The following is a 16,367-nucleotide window of genomic DNA, read 5'->3' on the forward strand; positions in this document are numbered from 1 at the left end:
TCTGCTTCACTTAGCCGAGGAAGCATCCCTCCTCGGACCACCTTCTCTTACCATTATGACCCAAATCCCTTTTGTATTCATTAATGCTGACTTCCATAACAATGTTTACCCATCCTCAGACTATTAAGCGTCCTCAGACCGAGCCCCCGGCCCAATATATACTACTAGGCCTATCATCTCTATAGCTATTATTCCAAGGTAATGTGAAGCACTAAATAAATGTATTTTCTTTTAAAAATAAATGTACAATGAAAAGTACAACAAAGTACAATATTAAATTTTATATGGTAGGATATTTATAGAAAATGGTCTTTCACAACTACTTGATAGATTGACTACTATTTCACTCACCCGTATTCATCCAATGTACCTACCATGCCATCTAACAAAATTATTGATATATAACCCTAAAAAATAAAAATAAAAAAGAGACTAAGACTTAAATGTAAGAAAAACAATAGACAAAAATAATAGGAGGAAGAGAGAGCACCGCTTAGAACACACACACTAAAATAATTACTCAAACCCAATAACCACAAAAAATAGACAAAAATATATATCATTCCAAATTATAATTGCTGCAAATTATTAAACATTTACCTAAAAAGGTATAAGAAAAGAAGTGTGAATTTGGGGTAGATTAGAACTTTAGAAAGTTCCAAAAGCATGCTTCATATGCAAAACCAATTCCACTTTCTAGAATAATGCCCAGCCCGCACTTGGGGTCTGGTTTCTCAGAGAGAGAGAGAGAGGAAAAAAAAAAAACCCGATAAGCAAAGAGTCCCAGACCCAGCTAAATTGTTTGACTCCCCAAAACTCCAAACTTTAAATATACCCGTTTATTCAATCACATCTCTGTAAATATTAATATATATATATATATATATATAGATATAGATATATATTTTTTATTTATATCTACAACACCAAAATTGATATTCATGAGACGACAACAATTTATATATATCTACAACAGCAACAGAAATCCTCGCGTGACAACAACAACATCAAAAAATTCGATACTCCAAACCGCAATCATATTATTTAGATGATGAATATATATATAAATATATATATATATATTTATATATATATCCACAACACCATCATATATCCTACGTGACAACAACAATATCAAAAACTTCAATGATAACAAAGTAAGGTACTTGCATTTTTGCTGTTGACTACACTTCAAGTCCAAAGTTCAAACGTAATCTCCACACCCCAGTGCACGTTACTTGAACAAATATATCTTAGTGCATGTTCCTTGAAGAAATATGTGAAAAAAATTACCCAGTGCACGTTCCTTGAAGAAATATGTGAAAGAAATTAAAGGTGATGTTAAATAAAAAGACTATTTTAAACAAATATTTGATTTGTTTCTAGAATATAAAAAGTTGTTCATGAATTAGAAAACCAAAATAGAAAATACCAAACTATATTGACATACACATACCGTTAAGGAGCAGAGCAATTAGAAAAAATGATGATAATGGTGAAAAGAAGATTAACACAGAATTGAGAGAATTGGATTACTGAAGAAGAAACAATTTGAGTTTGAAAACCAACATAAGTGTATTGGAAACGTAGTTTTATTTTGTAGATAGTGTTTTATGTGAGAGTTAAAGAAGTATTTCTACCAGGTTTTACCCCTATGATTGTTGGAGAGGTAGTTTTATTTGAAATTTTAGCATTTTGAACATTACTATTTTTATTTTTTGGGAAGAGTTTTAAACATGTAGTTATCCACAAATTTGAAAAAGAAAAAATTGGCCAGGTAGGCTTTTTTAGATAGAACGTGGGATTTTTTTTTTTTTTTTTCCAAATTAGTTACGTGGTTAGATAACTTTTTTATTTTTTATTTTTTATTTTTATAATAGGTAGATAAATTTTTTTTTGATAGAACGTGCGTTTTTTTATTTTTATTTTATTTTTAATTACGTTTCTTGTTTTTAATTTTTAAAAAGAAGTTAAAAACCGTTTAAAACTTTAAATTGTAATCAAACTTATATATATCTATTTAGTTGTTATTTTTTGGATAAACTTGAGGATGTTAAAAAAATGATTTGAAGAAAAAAGAAAAACAACAAACGTATAGTTGCTTTGAAGAAATGGGTTAGTGGGAGAGTGATCCTATTTTATAGGAAATGTTTTAGGTGAGAGTTAAAGATATATTTTTACAGTGTTATCCTCAAGTTTTGCCCCCTACTTAAACGTAGGTTGTAGGGGTATTTTGGAATAAAAAAAAATCTGGTCCAAACAAGTGAAGACTCTTAAATAGTAGTATAGATTCTTAACAATCTTTATGACTACGATCATGCTATATCCCCATGGCTGGGCATCAGATTTAGATGAAACTAGTTCCGATCTAATGTATATTTTCCATTAGCTAGGTTTAGAAACACAATAGACTCGTGATGCCTCAGATAGAACTAGTTTCAATACCAATGAATAACCCCTATTGGTTGGGTATCGGAGTCAAAACATAGTTCGATTGTCCAAAATCATATATATCAAATTAGAGTTCAAACAAAAATATATCTCATTCAAATACATACATGCATACATACATACATATATCCAATTATTCAAATATATTTGTGATAATTCATTATTCTTTACTTTAAATCAGTAATACAATTGAAATGAAATTGTAACAATTATAAACAATTTTTAGTATTTAAAATACAGTAATATAAGAAAAATAAAATCAATTAAGATAAGGTTACTTACCTCAGCTAGCTTACCACAAAAGAACTTTTCTCTAACACTTCCTCTAAAATCCTTAGATATCACCTAAACAATTTTGTAGGTACCACTTACTTAATAATCAAATAATTAAGAAAAACTTATAACAGTATCCGGCCAAAAGAGAGACTGTTAAAAATATATCATAATTTTCTACTATTATCTCAAAGCAAAAATCTACTTATTCACCATATATATATATATATATATATATATATTTCTGCTACTAATAATCCCCTAGGATAAGACCTATAGAATGCATAAAGGCTAAAAGTCACTTGTAAAAGAAGAGCAACAGGTGGACTCATCTTCACGTACACGTGTTTTCCTTCTTCCTTTTTTTTTTTAATTATTTATTATTTTTTTATAACTTCTCATACCTCAAACCTATACTACTAGACTTTTGTATTTTACCAACTCCATCGATTTCGGGTACAATTCCTTAAAGCAGAACTGTGTAGACTCGGACCCACTATCGCCATGCCTAACCTTTTGCAATCCCGTCTACATTTAACACAAAAGAGGCATAGGAAAAGAATAACTATTATCGAGACAATACAGGTACCAAGAATAAAATTTAATCCCTTCTTGGTTCAGATAGTAAAATTCATTTTAATAGTTTCACTTCTTAGCCAAAATACCTACATAAAAAAAATACTTTAATTTCAAATAAAGTTTAGATTTGACAAAAAAAAAAAAAAAAAAAAAAAGATTTTTAGGCTTTTACCTTAATTGTGCATTCAAACCTACTCTACTTGAGTATTTTGGATAGTCTCCTCTCTCAAAATATCTGTCATTATATGCTGACTTAAATTAGCTTATATATAACTAGGGTTTCAACAATATTTTCTAAAAACCCCCATAGTAATATTAATTATAAAATCAACCCCATAAACAAATTTACTTAAATACCCCTCCTTTTATTTTTTTTTTTCTCGTGGGTATTACACATAGTCAAGCAATTAAAGACTTATTAATTTCATTTGTACGATCATGATTATGATCACAATATTATCACATCTGACGCCTAAAGTGCTTTTATTCCTAATAGACTAATCACAGATAATACCACAGTGGCATTTGAAATGCTGCATCAGATGCGTAATAGGAGAAAAGGAAGAACTGGTGATGCAGTGTAGGCGTGTAGAAGCAGAATCTAAAACACACAAATACTACAACTTTTCCACTAAATCTAAGTTCTATAAGAACACTAGGCTAATAGGCACAGTAATAGAGAAAACCTCTCTAGCAAACTTTTATTCAAAACACACATAACATAAATAATCTCTCTATAAAGAGTATTTATAGGAATAGAATTTCTCCTACTCCTTTTAAGAAAAGAAATAATAAACCTACTTCTACTTGAGAAAGGAAAAACAATTTAACTAGGAAAAGAAAAACAATTAAAATCCCAATTCAACTAGGAAAAGGATTTTAATTCAAAGTACTAGAGTAAATAAATCCTAATTCAAATAGGAAAAGGAAAACAATAAAAACTATTTGTTTCTTCATAACGTGATTTGCATCATTCTCCCTGGGTTGGAAGAAACTCGTCCTCGAGTTTGGAGTTTGGATTGGAATTGTCTCCTCGATATGGAACAAGATGCTTAACATTGAAGACGTCAGATGTACGCATATGACTTGGAAGTTTCAATCGATAGGCATTAGGATTAATTTTCTCAAGAATCTCCAAAGGACCAATCTTTCTAGCAGCTAGTTTGTTGTACTCTCCCATAGGAAAGCAATCTTTGCTCAAAATTGCCCAAACAAAATCACCAATCTCAAATTCTACTACTCGACGTTTCTTGTCAGCGACTTGTTTGTACTTAGCGGAAGTCTCCTGTAAACGCTTAGCAGTAGCCGTATGAATTTCTTGAATTTGTGCGATTAGATCCTCAGCTTTCACATTGACACGCTTCAAGTCAGGGATAAACTGCCGGTAGAATGACACCAACCCATGGAAACTGCGAACCTCGTGGACTGTGGTTGGTATTGGCCATTGTTTAACAGCAGTAACCTTTGATTCATCAACTGATAGTCCATCCTTGGACACCACATAACCAAGAAATAAAACACTATCTGTCATAAAAGAACATTTGGTTATGGCAGCATAAAATTTCTCCCTACTTAGAACTATGAGTACCTCACGAAGATGTTGGAGATGTAAATCAATATTAGCACTCTATATCAGGATATCATCAAAATAAACTACAACAAACTTGCCGATGAAGGGGCAAAAAATCTGGTTCATAACACGCATGAAGGTGCTAGGAGCATTAGAAAGTCCGAATGGCATTACTAGCCACTCATACAACCCCTCACGTGTCTTGAATGCTGTCTTCCATTCATCACCAGGACGTACTCGAATTTGATGGTACCCACTTTTTAGATCCAACTTAGAAAACACTGTAGCACCACTCAACTGATCAAGCAAATCATCCAATCGAGGAATAGGGAATCTATACCGGACTGTAATTTTGTTGATGGCACGACTGTCGACACACATTTGCCATGATCCATCCTTTTTGGGTGTTAGTAAGGCTGGCACGGCATAGGGACTAAGACTCTCTCTAATGTGCCCTTTTAACAACGAACCCTCTACTTGTCTTCTAAGTTCTTCATGCTCTTTTGGGCTCATACGGTAGTGTGGGCGATTAGGTAGATTAGAACCTGGTACAAGATCAATTTGGTGTTGTATGTCTCGGAGTGGCGGTAACCCCTCAGGTAGATCACTAGGAAATACGTTTGCAAATTCATCTAATAAAGATTGCACAGCCTCTGGTACTACACTACCCTTTGAGCTCTCCTTTCCCAATAATACAAACACCAACCCTGAATCAAACATCTCTTCAACAAATGCCCTTTTAGCTAAGAGATTCTTACCCCATCTTGAAATTGGCTTAGGTTCAATCTCCTTACAAGGCAACAACACAATTTTTGTGCTACCAAACATGAAACTGTATGTATTCTTCTTACCATCATGTTGAACCTCTCTATCATATTGCCATGGTCTACCAAGGAGAAGATGACATGCATCCATAACTACCACATCACACCATGCATTATCCTTATATTTCAACTCAATAGAAAAAGAAACCAAACAACGTTTAGATACAGTTACCTCATTGCCCCTTTTGAGCCAAGATAGTTTGTAAGGGTTAGGGTGCTTCTCTGTTGCTAATCCCAATTTTTGAACAGCCTCTTCTGATACCACATTCTCACAACTTCTAGAATCAATAACAAGTCTACATACCTTGCCCCCCATAGTACATGTAGTTTGAAAGATATTGCTTCGGAGCCAATCCTCACCTTCAGATTTGCGAGGTGTGAAACACGCCCTTCTTGTAACTAACAAAGGGCCATCATCCCTCTGCACATACTCCTCTTCCTCTTCAGCATCATAAACAGCTTCTTGCTCAAAGGTATTTAAATGATTATCAGTACATTCTTTACTCTCAATAAATAAACCCTTACCATATCGGCCACCCTTCTTGCAATCAGCCATTCTATGCCCTGCCTCACCACACTTGAAACATCGAGAGCCAGAACTACTAACTGCAGTGCGGTTGGGTTGTGGATTAGCTTGATTAACTTGGCATTTTCCTTGTGTAGATTGTGTAATTGCACCATAAGGAGGAGCTACTGGTGGTAGTCGGTTGCCACTACTATTTGAAACCATGTTAGTCCTCCTATTCATCGTCTTCTCTAAATGCAAAGCTCTCTGATGGGCTTCAGATACAGAAATTGGGTCAAATAAATTCAAAGTATCTTGAAATTGTTGCCTCATGCCTCCAATATAACGTGAAACTAATTGATCTTCCGAATCTGCAAGGTCAACTCTAGCTATGAGTTGATAAAACTCTCGAGTATAGTCATCTATAGATTGGCGAATATGACTTTGCTTTAATTGTTGCCACCATGCAGCAGCATGTCCTCTGAATTTGGTCGCCACCAAAGAAACTCTTTTGTCTTGCGGCACCTCCTTAAACTCCAAAATTTCTTCAACCGCAGCTACCCAATCTAGGAATTCTTCAGGTTGTAAACAACCTTTGAACTCTGGAATATCTAATTTGAACCCAGATTCCCATCTGTTTGAATTGTATGAAACCAAGGGTTTCTCCCTCCTCCTTCTATGTCTAGCAAACGGATTTTCCATCTCATCCTCAACATTATAGTCTACCTCATCTTCCTCCACAAAACGTAGAGTTGGACTACGGTTTCGAGGTTGGTTAACAACGGCTAAGGCAGCAAGCTGCTTTGTTAGCGCTTCAAACTGCTCTTCCATCCGCTGACAGCGAGCCTCTAGTTGTGTATTGCGTGCAATCTCATCGCGTTCATACTCACCATCTATAGCAGCGTGCCTTCCCCCACGTGATCCTCGTGCCATGGTAGGAACCTAACCTGGGCTCTGATACCAACTGATGCAGCGTAGGCGTGTAGAAGCAGAATCTAAAACACACAAATACTACAATTCTTCCACTAAACCTAAGTTCTACAAGAACACTAGGCTAATAGGCACAGTAATAGAGAAAACCTCTCTAGCAAACTTTTATTCAAAACACACATAACATAAATAATCTCTCTATAAAGAGTATTTATAGGAATAGAATTTCTCCTATTCCTTTTAAGAAAAGAAATAATAAACCTACTTCTACTTGAGAAAGGAAAAACAATTTAACTAGGAAAAGAAAAACAATTAAAATCCCAATTCAACTAGGAAAAGGATTTTAATTCAAAGTACTAGAGTAAATAAATCCTAATTCAAATAGGAAAAGGAAAACAATAAAAACTATTTGTTTCTTCATAACGTGATTTGCATCAACTGGGCACATGGCAATCAAACTCGATATAAGCAAGGCTTATGATAGAGTGGAGTGGAGCTTCCTTCGCAGGATTATGCTTAAGATGGGACTATCGGAACAATGGGTGAATTTGGCTATGGAAACAATTTGTACAGCCTCCTATTCGGTACTTATTAATGGGGAGCCAAAAAGCCTCATAACTCCTACCTGTAGAATAAAGCAAGGTGACCCTTTGTCTCATTTCCTCTTCTTATTTTGTGCTAAGGGGTTATCTTCTTTGATTAGGAAGGAAGTGACTACTAATAGATTGAAGGAGATCCAAAGTTGCTGGGGCGGTGTTCGTATCTCTCACCTTATCTTTGTAGATGATAACCTGCTATTTTGTGAGGCTAAGATTACTGAATGCTAGCAACTTCTTAACATCCTTACACAATATGAGGAAGCCTCGAGTCACGTAATCAACAAACAAAAAACCACAATCTTCTTCAGTAAGAACACTACTCCTAGAATCAAGGAGGAAATTCGAAATTTGTTGGGTGCTCAAGTTATGACAAATTGTGAAAAATACCTTGGTCTACCTATGGTTGGGGCAAAATCTAAGGTGAACACTTTTAAGGGCCTACAAGAAAGGATAACAAAAAGGGTGATGGGGTGGAAGGAAAAAACTATATCAAAGGTGGGAATGGAGGTTTTGATCAAGATGGTAGCATAAGCAATACCCACTTATTCTATGAGTATTTGAAAATTCCCTAAGTGGTTGTCCCGCCCACCACTCTTCAAACCGGGTGCTGACACATCCTTGAAGGTGGGAGACCTTATTGACTAGCAAACCAATCAGTGGAACAGACCTTTGATACAAAACACTTTCATGCAGTCCATACAGGAAGATATCCTCAGCATCAGACTTGGCGATCCCCAAACACCAAACAAAATTTGCTGGAAAGAAAATAAAGCCCAATGTTTCACAGTCCGATTTGCTTACTTAGTTGCCCTTCATTTGAATCACGGTGGTGGGTCGAGCATTCCAAAGCGCAGGAAGACAAGAGGCTTTGGCACAAACTGTGGAAAATGGATGTTCCACCAAAGGTGCGAACCTTCCTTTGGAGAGCATGCTCTGATATTCTCCCTACACGAGCTAACCTTGCAAGAAGGAGACTGCCTATTGATCCTCTTTGTGACATCTGTAGACACGAAGAAGAAATGGTCTGTAATACCTTATGGTAGCTGATTTTAAGTGTAATATATAATTTTCAATGTCTTTCACACCCTCAAATTTACTTTTCAGAAAGCTGGAAATAGGATTAAGGCTCAGTTGAAGTAAAAGAAAATTTAAATAGTATTAATTTCTTAAAACACCAAGAATACCGTTTGAGAAGTCCACCTATTCTCTAAGTTTAATATCAAGCAATGTAATTTTTTTTTGTGCATCTATTATTTTTTTTGAACCCAAGTCCAAAAATTTAATGAATGAAAATTATTACTTTTGGATTGTGAACTTTTTTTGATACAAGATAGAATTTCTATTCTAGCCTAATCTAAGTATATATGTGTATGAAGCTCCCTCTTGGAGACTTAAATCCCGACCCTTGCCCCCCACACTCTACAAGCACTTATACTTATAAAGTGATTATCGCACCAAGGGTATGCGGTGCTTTTTGGATTGTGAACTTTGTAATAACATAAAAAGATATACTAGCCATAGAGTGTCACAATTATAAAAAAAGAAAAATTTACTTAAAGGCAGCCACTTAGTCCAAAAAGGTAGCTAGTTATTGTACATCCATAACAAATTTTTCAAATACTAAAGACTCTCAGGTTGTAAACTTAGTATTTTCTTCATTCAATTTTTTAAAATGGTAGTTATTTATTCCTAAAAGATAGACACTTAGTATACATCTATAACTAAAGTACACGTTTAAGAGACATGGCACTGTTGGCTAAAATTCAAGTACATGTTTAAGAGACATGGCATTGTTAGCTAAAATTCAGTTTCAGTTTGCAAGTTCTTTAACCACTAATTGAACAATAAGGAATTAATAGTAGTCCTGCAACATCAAATCACACCAAACGCTGTATATTAATAACTAAGGGTCCATTGTTGGCAAAATTATAAAAATTAAATAAAAAAAAAAGGGAAAAGGGGTCAATTTGGCAACCCCACAAAAATTAATTTTGAAAAATAATTGGGTTTGAAAAAAAAAATCCTTTTGCAATGGGTTACCAAACAAACACTAAAAAGTCATATGATTTAGCTAAAATTCCAACTCTATTAGTGATTTAGTATTTTCTCCCAATGGTTATTGTAGGGATGATAGGCCCAGTAGTATATATTGGGCCGGGGGCCCGGTCCGAGGACACCTAGTAATCTGAGGACGGGTAAACATTGTTATGGAGGTTGGTATTAATGAATAAAGAAGGGGGTTTGGTCATGATGGTTCGAGAAGGTGGTCCGAGGAGGGATGCTTCCTCAGTTGAGTGAAGCAGAGGTCAAAAGGTGCAGTCTGCCATCCAGTAGTAACATTCTAGGAGATTCTGTTGATAAGTATATACATCATGAAAGCATAGGACAAAGGAAAGCCATAAAATATATAAGAGAAAGCTGCTACCACTGCATTGAATACTCTATAACTAACTCTTTGGCCGCATTAATGAGGAAGTGATACTTGAACAGTAATTGTCAACCTTACAGCTACTCCCAAAGACTTTAGGAAGGTTCTGATGGGACAAGGATCAATACCAACAATCTAATCTACACGTGAAGGGTAGAGATGAAAGAATGAAGATAGTATAAAATAGAAAGAAGTGGGATCGGAGAATTAAGAGAAAAATACTGTAGCAATAAGAACTACGCTTGTAATCAAATTCAAGAGATATATAAGAACTGGTCTCCTCGGATTGTGCCGAGGATGATTTTCTTTAGATAAAAACCAATCTATCTTCATTTTATTGTCATCTAGATCCATTACAATTGTTACCAAACTCATTATAGCCTAATTTTATGACCCACTTTCTACAAATTCATTGTATTAGGATCTTTGGGTCTAGATCCAAATTGTGACCTTACAATTGGCATCATCTGGATGGGAACACTTTGCACATCAAGACTTTGTTCCTGGAATGAACGGTCGTCCTCTAGTTGAAGTTGCTAACATGCTCCACTGGGTCCGCTTTGCCATTGTACATGGTGAACGTTGGTTGAGTAAACCGCCGAGGAGGTTTTCCACTTTCAATTTACGGGTAAAAGGGGACTTGGAAATTTGATTCAAAGCGCTGCCCATAGCATCATTGCCTAGACCTTGGTGAGGTGGGCTCTCCCTTCTCTGCTTGTAATGATGATCCTTATCACATGAAAAGGATTCACTAGGAGGAGTCTTGGCCCTTAGCCAATAGCTAATATCACTATCATCATCAGAAGAGGGGCCAAAACTTGAAAGGGTTGTCCTACGTTTCTTGTGGTGTAACCTCCTTCGTAAACGATCAATCTCCAGTTGCATATTCCTAGTATTCTCTTCATGCGAGAGGTGACTTCCACCTCGAAACTAACTTCCCCCTCAAAATTGACTTCCCCCAGTATGCGTGGTATTCACATAAAACTCCCGATCCCTCTTCCGCTCAAGGTTGAGGAACTAATCTTGATGTTGGGAACCAATAGATTCCTCCTGGTTTGGCCCTGAACTACCACAGTTGGATGTCGAACTCAAAAAAGCTTAAGTAATTCTCACAGATGGTGCCAATTGTAAGGTTACAATTTGGTTCCTAAACCTAAAAGGTAAAAGGATCTAAGCCCAAAGAGCCCAAAATAATGAATTTGTAGAGAGTGGGTTAGAAAACTAAACTCTAATGAGTTGGGTAACAATTGTTATGGATCCAGATGATAATAAAATAAAGATAGACTAGTTTTATCTAAAGAAAATCGTCCTCAGCACAATCCAAGGAGATTAGTTCTTATATATTTCTTGAATTTGATTACAAGTACAGTTCTTGTTGCCACAATATTTTTCTCTTAATTCTCCAATCCCTTTCCCTCATGGTCTTCTTTCTATTTTATACTGTCTTCCTTCTTTCATCTCTACCCTCCACGTATAGATTAGATTGCTGATGTTGATTTTTGTCCCATCAGCACCTTTCTAAAGTCTTTGCAAGTAGTTGTAAGGCTGAAAATTACTGTTCAAGTATCATTTTCTCATTAATGCGGTCAGAGAGTTAGCTACAGAGCATTTAATACAGTGGTAGCATCTTTCTCATAGATATTTCATAGCCTTCCTTTGTCTTGTTGTTTCATCATGTATATCCTTATCAATAGATTCTCCTGGTACGTTGCTTTTGGATGGCAAATTGCACCTTTTGACCTCTGCTTCACTTAGCCAAGGAAGCATCCCTCCTCGGACCACCTTCTCTTACCATTATGACCTAAATCCCTTCTGTATTCATTAATGCTGACTTCCATAACAATGTTTACCCATCCTCAGACTATTAAGCGTCCTCAGACCGGGCCCCCAGCCCAATATATACTACTAGGCCTATCATCTCTATAGCTATTATTCCAAGGTAATGTGAAGCACTAAATAAATGTATTTTCTTTTAAAAATAAATGTACAGTGAAAAGTACAACAAAGTACAATATTAAATTTTATATGGTAGGATATTTATAGAAAATGGTCTTTCACAACTACTTGATAGATTGACTACTATTTCACTCACCCGTATTCATCCAATGTACCTACCATGCCATCTAACAAAATTATTGATATATAACCCTAAAAAATAAAAATAAAAAAGAGACTAAGACTTAAATGTAAGAAAAACAATAGACAAAAATAATAGGAGGAAGAGAGAGCACCGCTTAGAACACACACACTAAAATAATTACTCAAACCCAATAACCACAAAAAATAGACAAAAATATATATCATTCCAAATTATAATTGCTGCAAATTATTAAACATTTACCTAAAAAGGTATAAGAAAAGAAGTGTGAATTTGGGGTAGATTAGAACTTTAGAAAGTTCCAAAAGCATGCTTCATATGCAAAACCAATTCCACTTTCTAGAATAATGCCCAGCCCGCACTTGGGGTCTGGTTTCTAAGAGAGAGAGAGAGAGAAAAAAAAAAAAACCAGATAAGCAAAGAGTCCCAGACCCAGCTAAATTGTTTGACTCCCCAAAACTCCAAACTTTAAATATACCCGTTTATTCAATCACATCTCTATAAATATTAATATATATATATATATATATATATTTATATTTATATCTACAACACCAAAATTGATATTCATGAGACGACAACAATTTATATATATCTACAACAGCAACAGATATCCTCGCGTGACAACAACATCAAAAAATTCGATACTCCAAATAGCAATCATATTATTTAGATGATGAATATATATATAAATATATATATATATATATATATATATATATATATATATATATCCACAACACCATCATATATCCTACGTAACAACAACAATATCAAAAACTTCAATGATAACAAAGTAAGGTACTTGCATTTTTGCTGTTGACTACACTTCAAGTCCAAAGTTCAAATGTAACCCCTCAGGTAGATCACTAGGAAACACGTTTGCAAATTCATCTAATAAAGATTGCACAGCCTCTGGTACTACACTACCCATTGAGCTCTCCTTTCCCAATAATACAAACACCAACCCTGAATCAAATATCTCTTCAACCAATGCCCTTTTAGCTAAGAGATTCTTACCCCCTCTTGAAGTTAGCTTAGGTTCAATCTCCTTACAGGGCAACAACACAATTTTTGTGCTACCAAACATGAAACTGTATGTATTCTTCTTACCATCATGTTGAACCTCTCTATCATATTGCCATGGTCTACCAATGAGAAGATGACATGCATCCATAACTACCACATCACACCATGCATTATCCTTATATTTCAACTCAATAGAAAAAGAAACCAAACAACGTTTAGATACAGTTACCTCATTGCCCCTTTTGAGCCAAGATAGTTTGTAAGGGTTAGGGTGCTTCTTTGTTGCTAATCCCAATTTTTGAACAGCCTCTTCTGATACCACATTCTCACAGCTTCCAGAATCAATAACAAGTCTACATACCTTGCCCCCCATAGTACATGTAGTTTGAAAGATATTGCTTCGGAGCCAATCCTTGCCTTCAGATTTGCGAGGTGTGAAACACGCCCTTCTTGTAACTAACAAAGGGCCATCATCCCCCTACACATACTCCTCTTCCTCTTCAGCATCATAAACAGCTTCTTACTCAAAGGTATTTAAATGATCATCAGTACATTCTTTACTCTCAATAAATAAACCCTTTCCATATCGGCCACCCTTCTTGCAATCAGCCATTCTATGCCCTGCCTCACCACACTTGAAACATCGAGAGCCAGAACTAGTAGCTGCAGTGCGGTTGGGTTGTGGATTAGCTTGATTAACTTGGCCTTTTCCTTGTGTAGATTGTGTAATTGCACCATAAGGAGGAGCTACTGGTGGTAGTCGGTTGCCACTACTATTTGAAACCATGTTAGCTAGCAATGTGTGGGTTCTAGTCAAAGGAAAATTGCAGAAATGTACAGTTGCAACACCGGACTTTCACTCCCTCGCCAGACAGATGAAAGGGAAGCTCACGGTGAAGGAATTAGAAGTATGGGTGATGGTCACTCGGTCCATTTGGAAGGCTAGAAACCAGGTTTACTTATAGTGAAAACAGTCTCAATCAGCTGACGTACTCCATGGAGCCATGACTCTGTTACAAGACTACCAGCGCATGTCAAAGCATCTCACAAGAACACAGACACCCAGCCTGAATGAGCTCCCTAAGTTATGTTGTGTAGTCTTTACCTGATGTTAGCGGACATGAACAGTTGTATATTTCTCTGGGTTTTACCGATTTTTTAATAAAATTCTAACTTCACTATCAAAAAAAAAAAATTCCTTAATTTATCTCTCCACAAAAGTTTGGTAAAAAAAACACAATGGAAAAGATACATTTGTTTGAATTTTGAACATCTTTGGTTTTGGAAAAATCAAGTGTGAAATTTGACCCCCAAAAAAACTCCACTATTGCTCTCTCTTATATGTCTTTCCTTATAGTTCAAAATCAAAACCAATATTAGCATTTTTCTGTCATGAATCCACCCATGGCTTCCATGTCCATTCTATTCTCACTTCTGTTCACATCCTTTGCAATTGCAAGAGCTCAACTAAATCAGTCAAGTCACATACCCCAGGGCTCTTCACTTTCTCCCAGAGCTTAACAGTCTCAACCCACATCGTGGCTTTCTCATAATCAACTATTTGCTTTTGGATTCTATCACCAAGGCAGTGGCTTCGTTGTTGGGATTTGGTTGGTGGGTGTTGACAAAGCAACAATTGTCTGGACAACGTTTCATGAAGAACCTCCGTACAAATCGAATGCAACGCTAGATTTCACAGAAGATGGTAAGCTTCTATTGAGAACTGATGAAGGACAAGAGAAACTCGTTGCTGATGCAATAGACTCGGCTTCCCATGCTTCCATGCTTGACTATGGAAATTTTGTGCTCTATGGCATTGATCCCAAGATCATTTGGCAGAGTTTTGATTATCTAATTGACACCATTTTAGGAGGTCAAACTCTGTTTGCTGGAGCTCAGCTATTCTCTAGTTTAACAGGGAATAATCATTCAACGGGACGCTTTCATCTCAAGATGCCGCTTGATGAAAACCTTGTTTTATACCCAATAAACACTAGAGACACACCAGGAGATGCTTACTGGAGCTCAAACACTTTTGTTAAAGGTTTCAAGTTTCACCTCTATCTCAATCATACAGGCCTTCTGGTTATCATCAATAGCACTTCTTTGTTAAGGTCTTGGCTGCTGCTCCATCTTCAACCAGGAACGAAAACAATACTATTTATCGTGCAACTCTTGATGTTGATGGAATTTTCCAGTTGTATTCTCACACCTATGATGATGAAAGTAGCAAGCTCAACGTATCTAGCTTATCATGGTCAGCGCTGGACAATCTATATGAAGTGAAAGGTGTGTCTGGTTTCAATAGCTTTTGTACATTTGATGGCGCCCAAAGGGACTGTCTTTGCCTTCCTGTAACTGATTTCATAGACTCGAATCATAGGTCTCTTGGGTGCGTGAGAAACTTTTCAGAAGAAGTGTTTAAAGGTGGGAAAGAAAATGCAGCCTTCTATAACATCACTACCATAGAGAACTTGGTGTTGGCAGATCGTGCTTATTTCAGGCAATCAATGTCAATGGAGGAATGTAGAAAGCCTTGTTTGGAAGACTCTGATTGTGGTGAAGCACTCTTCAAGAGTAGCGCTTGCATGAACATAATCTTCCACTAAGATATGTTAGAAGAGACACAGGAGAGCAGTCCACAGCTTTGTTGAAAGTGGGCATAAAAGACATTAATAGAAGTCACAATCCTGATATGAGAAAACCAAAACCACCAGTGATCGTGATCACAAGTATAAGAGCCATAGTGCAAATTTTTGTTTCGGCTTTTGTTTGCACTATATTGACATGTGTTGCCCTTTCAATCTCTGGCCTTTTCATTTTCAAAAGTAGAGTATTGAGGCACAAAAGGCTATTGGAGAATGGAAACTTGGGCCTGATTTAGGTCACCTTGAGATTGCTTTCATATAATGAGCTCAAAAGGCAACAAATAGTTTCAAAGAAGAGTTGGGTAAGGGCTCATTTGGAACAGTTTACAAAGGTGCACTATGCAAAGGAAAAAAACTTGTTGTTGTAGTGAAGATACTAGTGAAGTTAGTTAAAGAAGGTGAGAAGGAGTTCCGAGTAGAGATGCGAGCAACT

At 36.1% G+C, this 16,367-nt stretch overlaps 3 protein-coding genes across 3 annotated transcripts; 1 reads left to right on the forward strand and 2 right to left on the reverse strand.

Moving 5' to 3' along the window:
* Positions 1-4,930: 4,930 nt before the first annotated feature.
* Positions 4,931-7,135, reverse strand: LOC115985949. Its single transcript, XM_031108831.1, has one exon. The coding sequence runs from the start codon at positions 7,133-7,135 to the stop codon at positions 4,931-4,933; it is 2,205 nt and encodes a 734-aa protein (XP_030964691.1).
* A 5,945-nt stretch (positions 7,136-13,080) lies between these two features.
* LOC115985950 lies at positions 13,081-13,659 on the reverse strand. The gene has a single exon (XM_031108832.1). It carries the CDS (start codon positions 13,657-13,659, stop codon positions 13,081-13,083), a length of 579 nt encoding a protein of 192 aa, XP_030964692.1.
* Positions 13,660-14,118: 459 nt separating this feature from the next.
* LOC115985951 (G-type lectin S-receptor-like serine/threonine-protein kinase LECRK3) lies at positions 14,119-15,895 on the forward strand. The gene is made up of 3 exons (XM_031108833.1): positions 14,119-14,194; positions 14,872-15,371; positions 15,485-15,895. Exons 1-3 carry the CDS (start codon positions 14,119-14,121, stop codon positions 15,893-15,895), a joined length of 987 nt encoding a protein of 328 aa, XP_030964693.1.
* The last annotated feature ends 472 nt before the right edge of the window (positions 15,896-16,367 follow it).

The sequence above is a fragment of the Quercus lobata genome, chromosome 4 (assembly GCF_001633185.2).
Source record: "Quercus lobata isolate SW786 chromosome 4, ValleyOak3.0 Primary Assembly, whole genome shotgun sequence".
Lineage (NCBI taxonomy): Eukaryota > Viridiplantae > Streptophyta > Magnoliopsida > Fagales > Fagaceae > Quercus > Quercus lobata.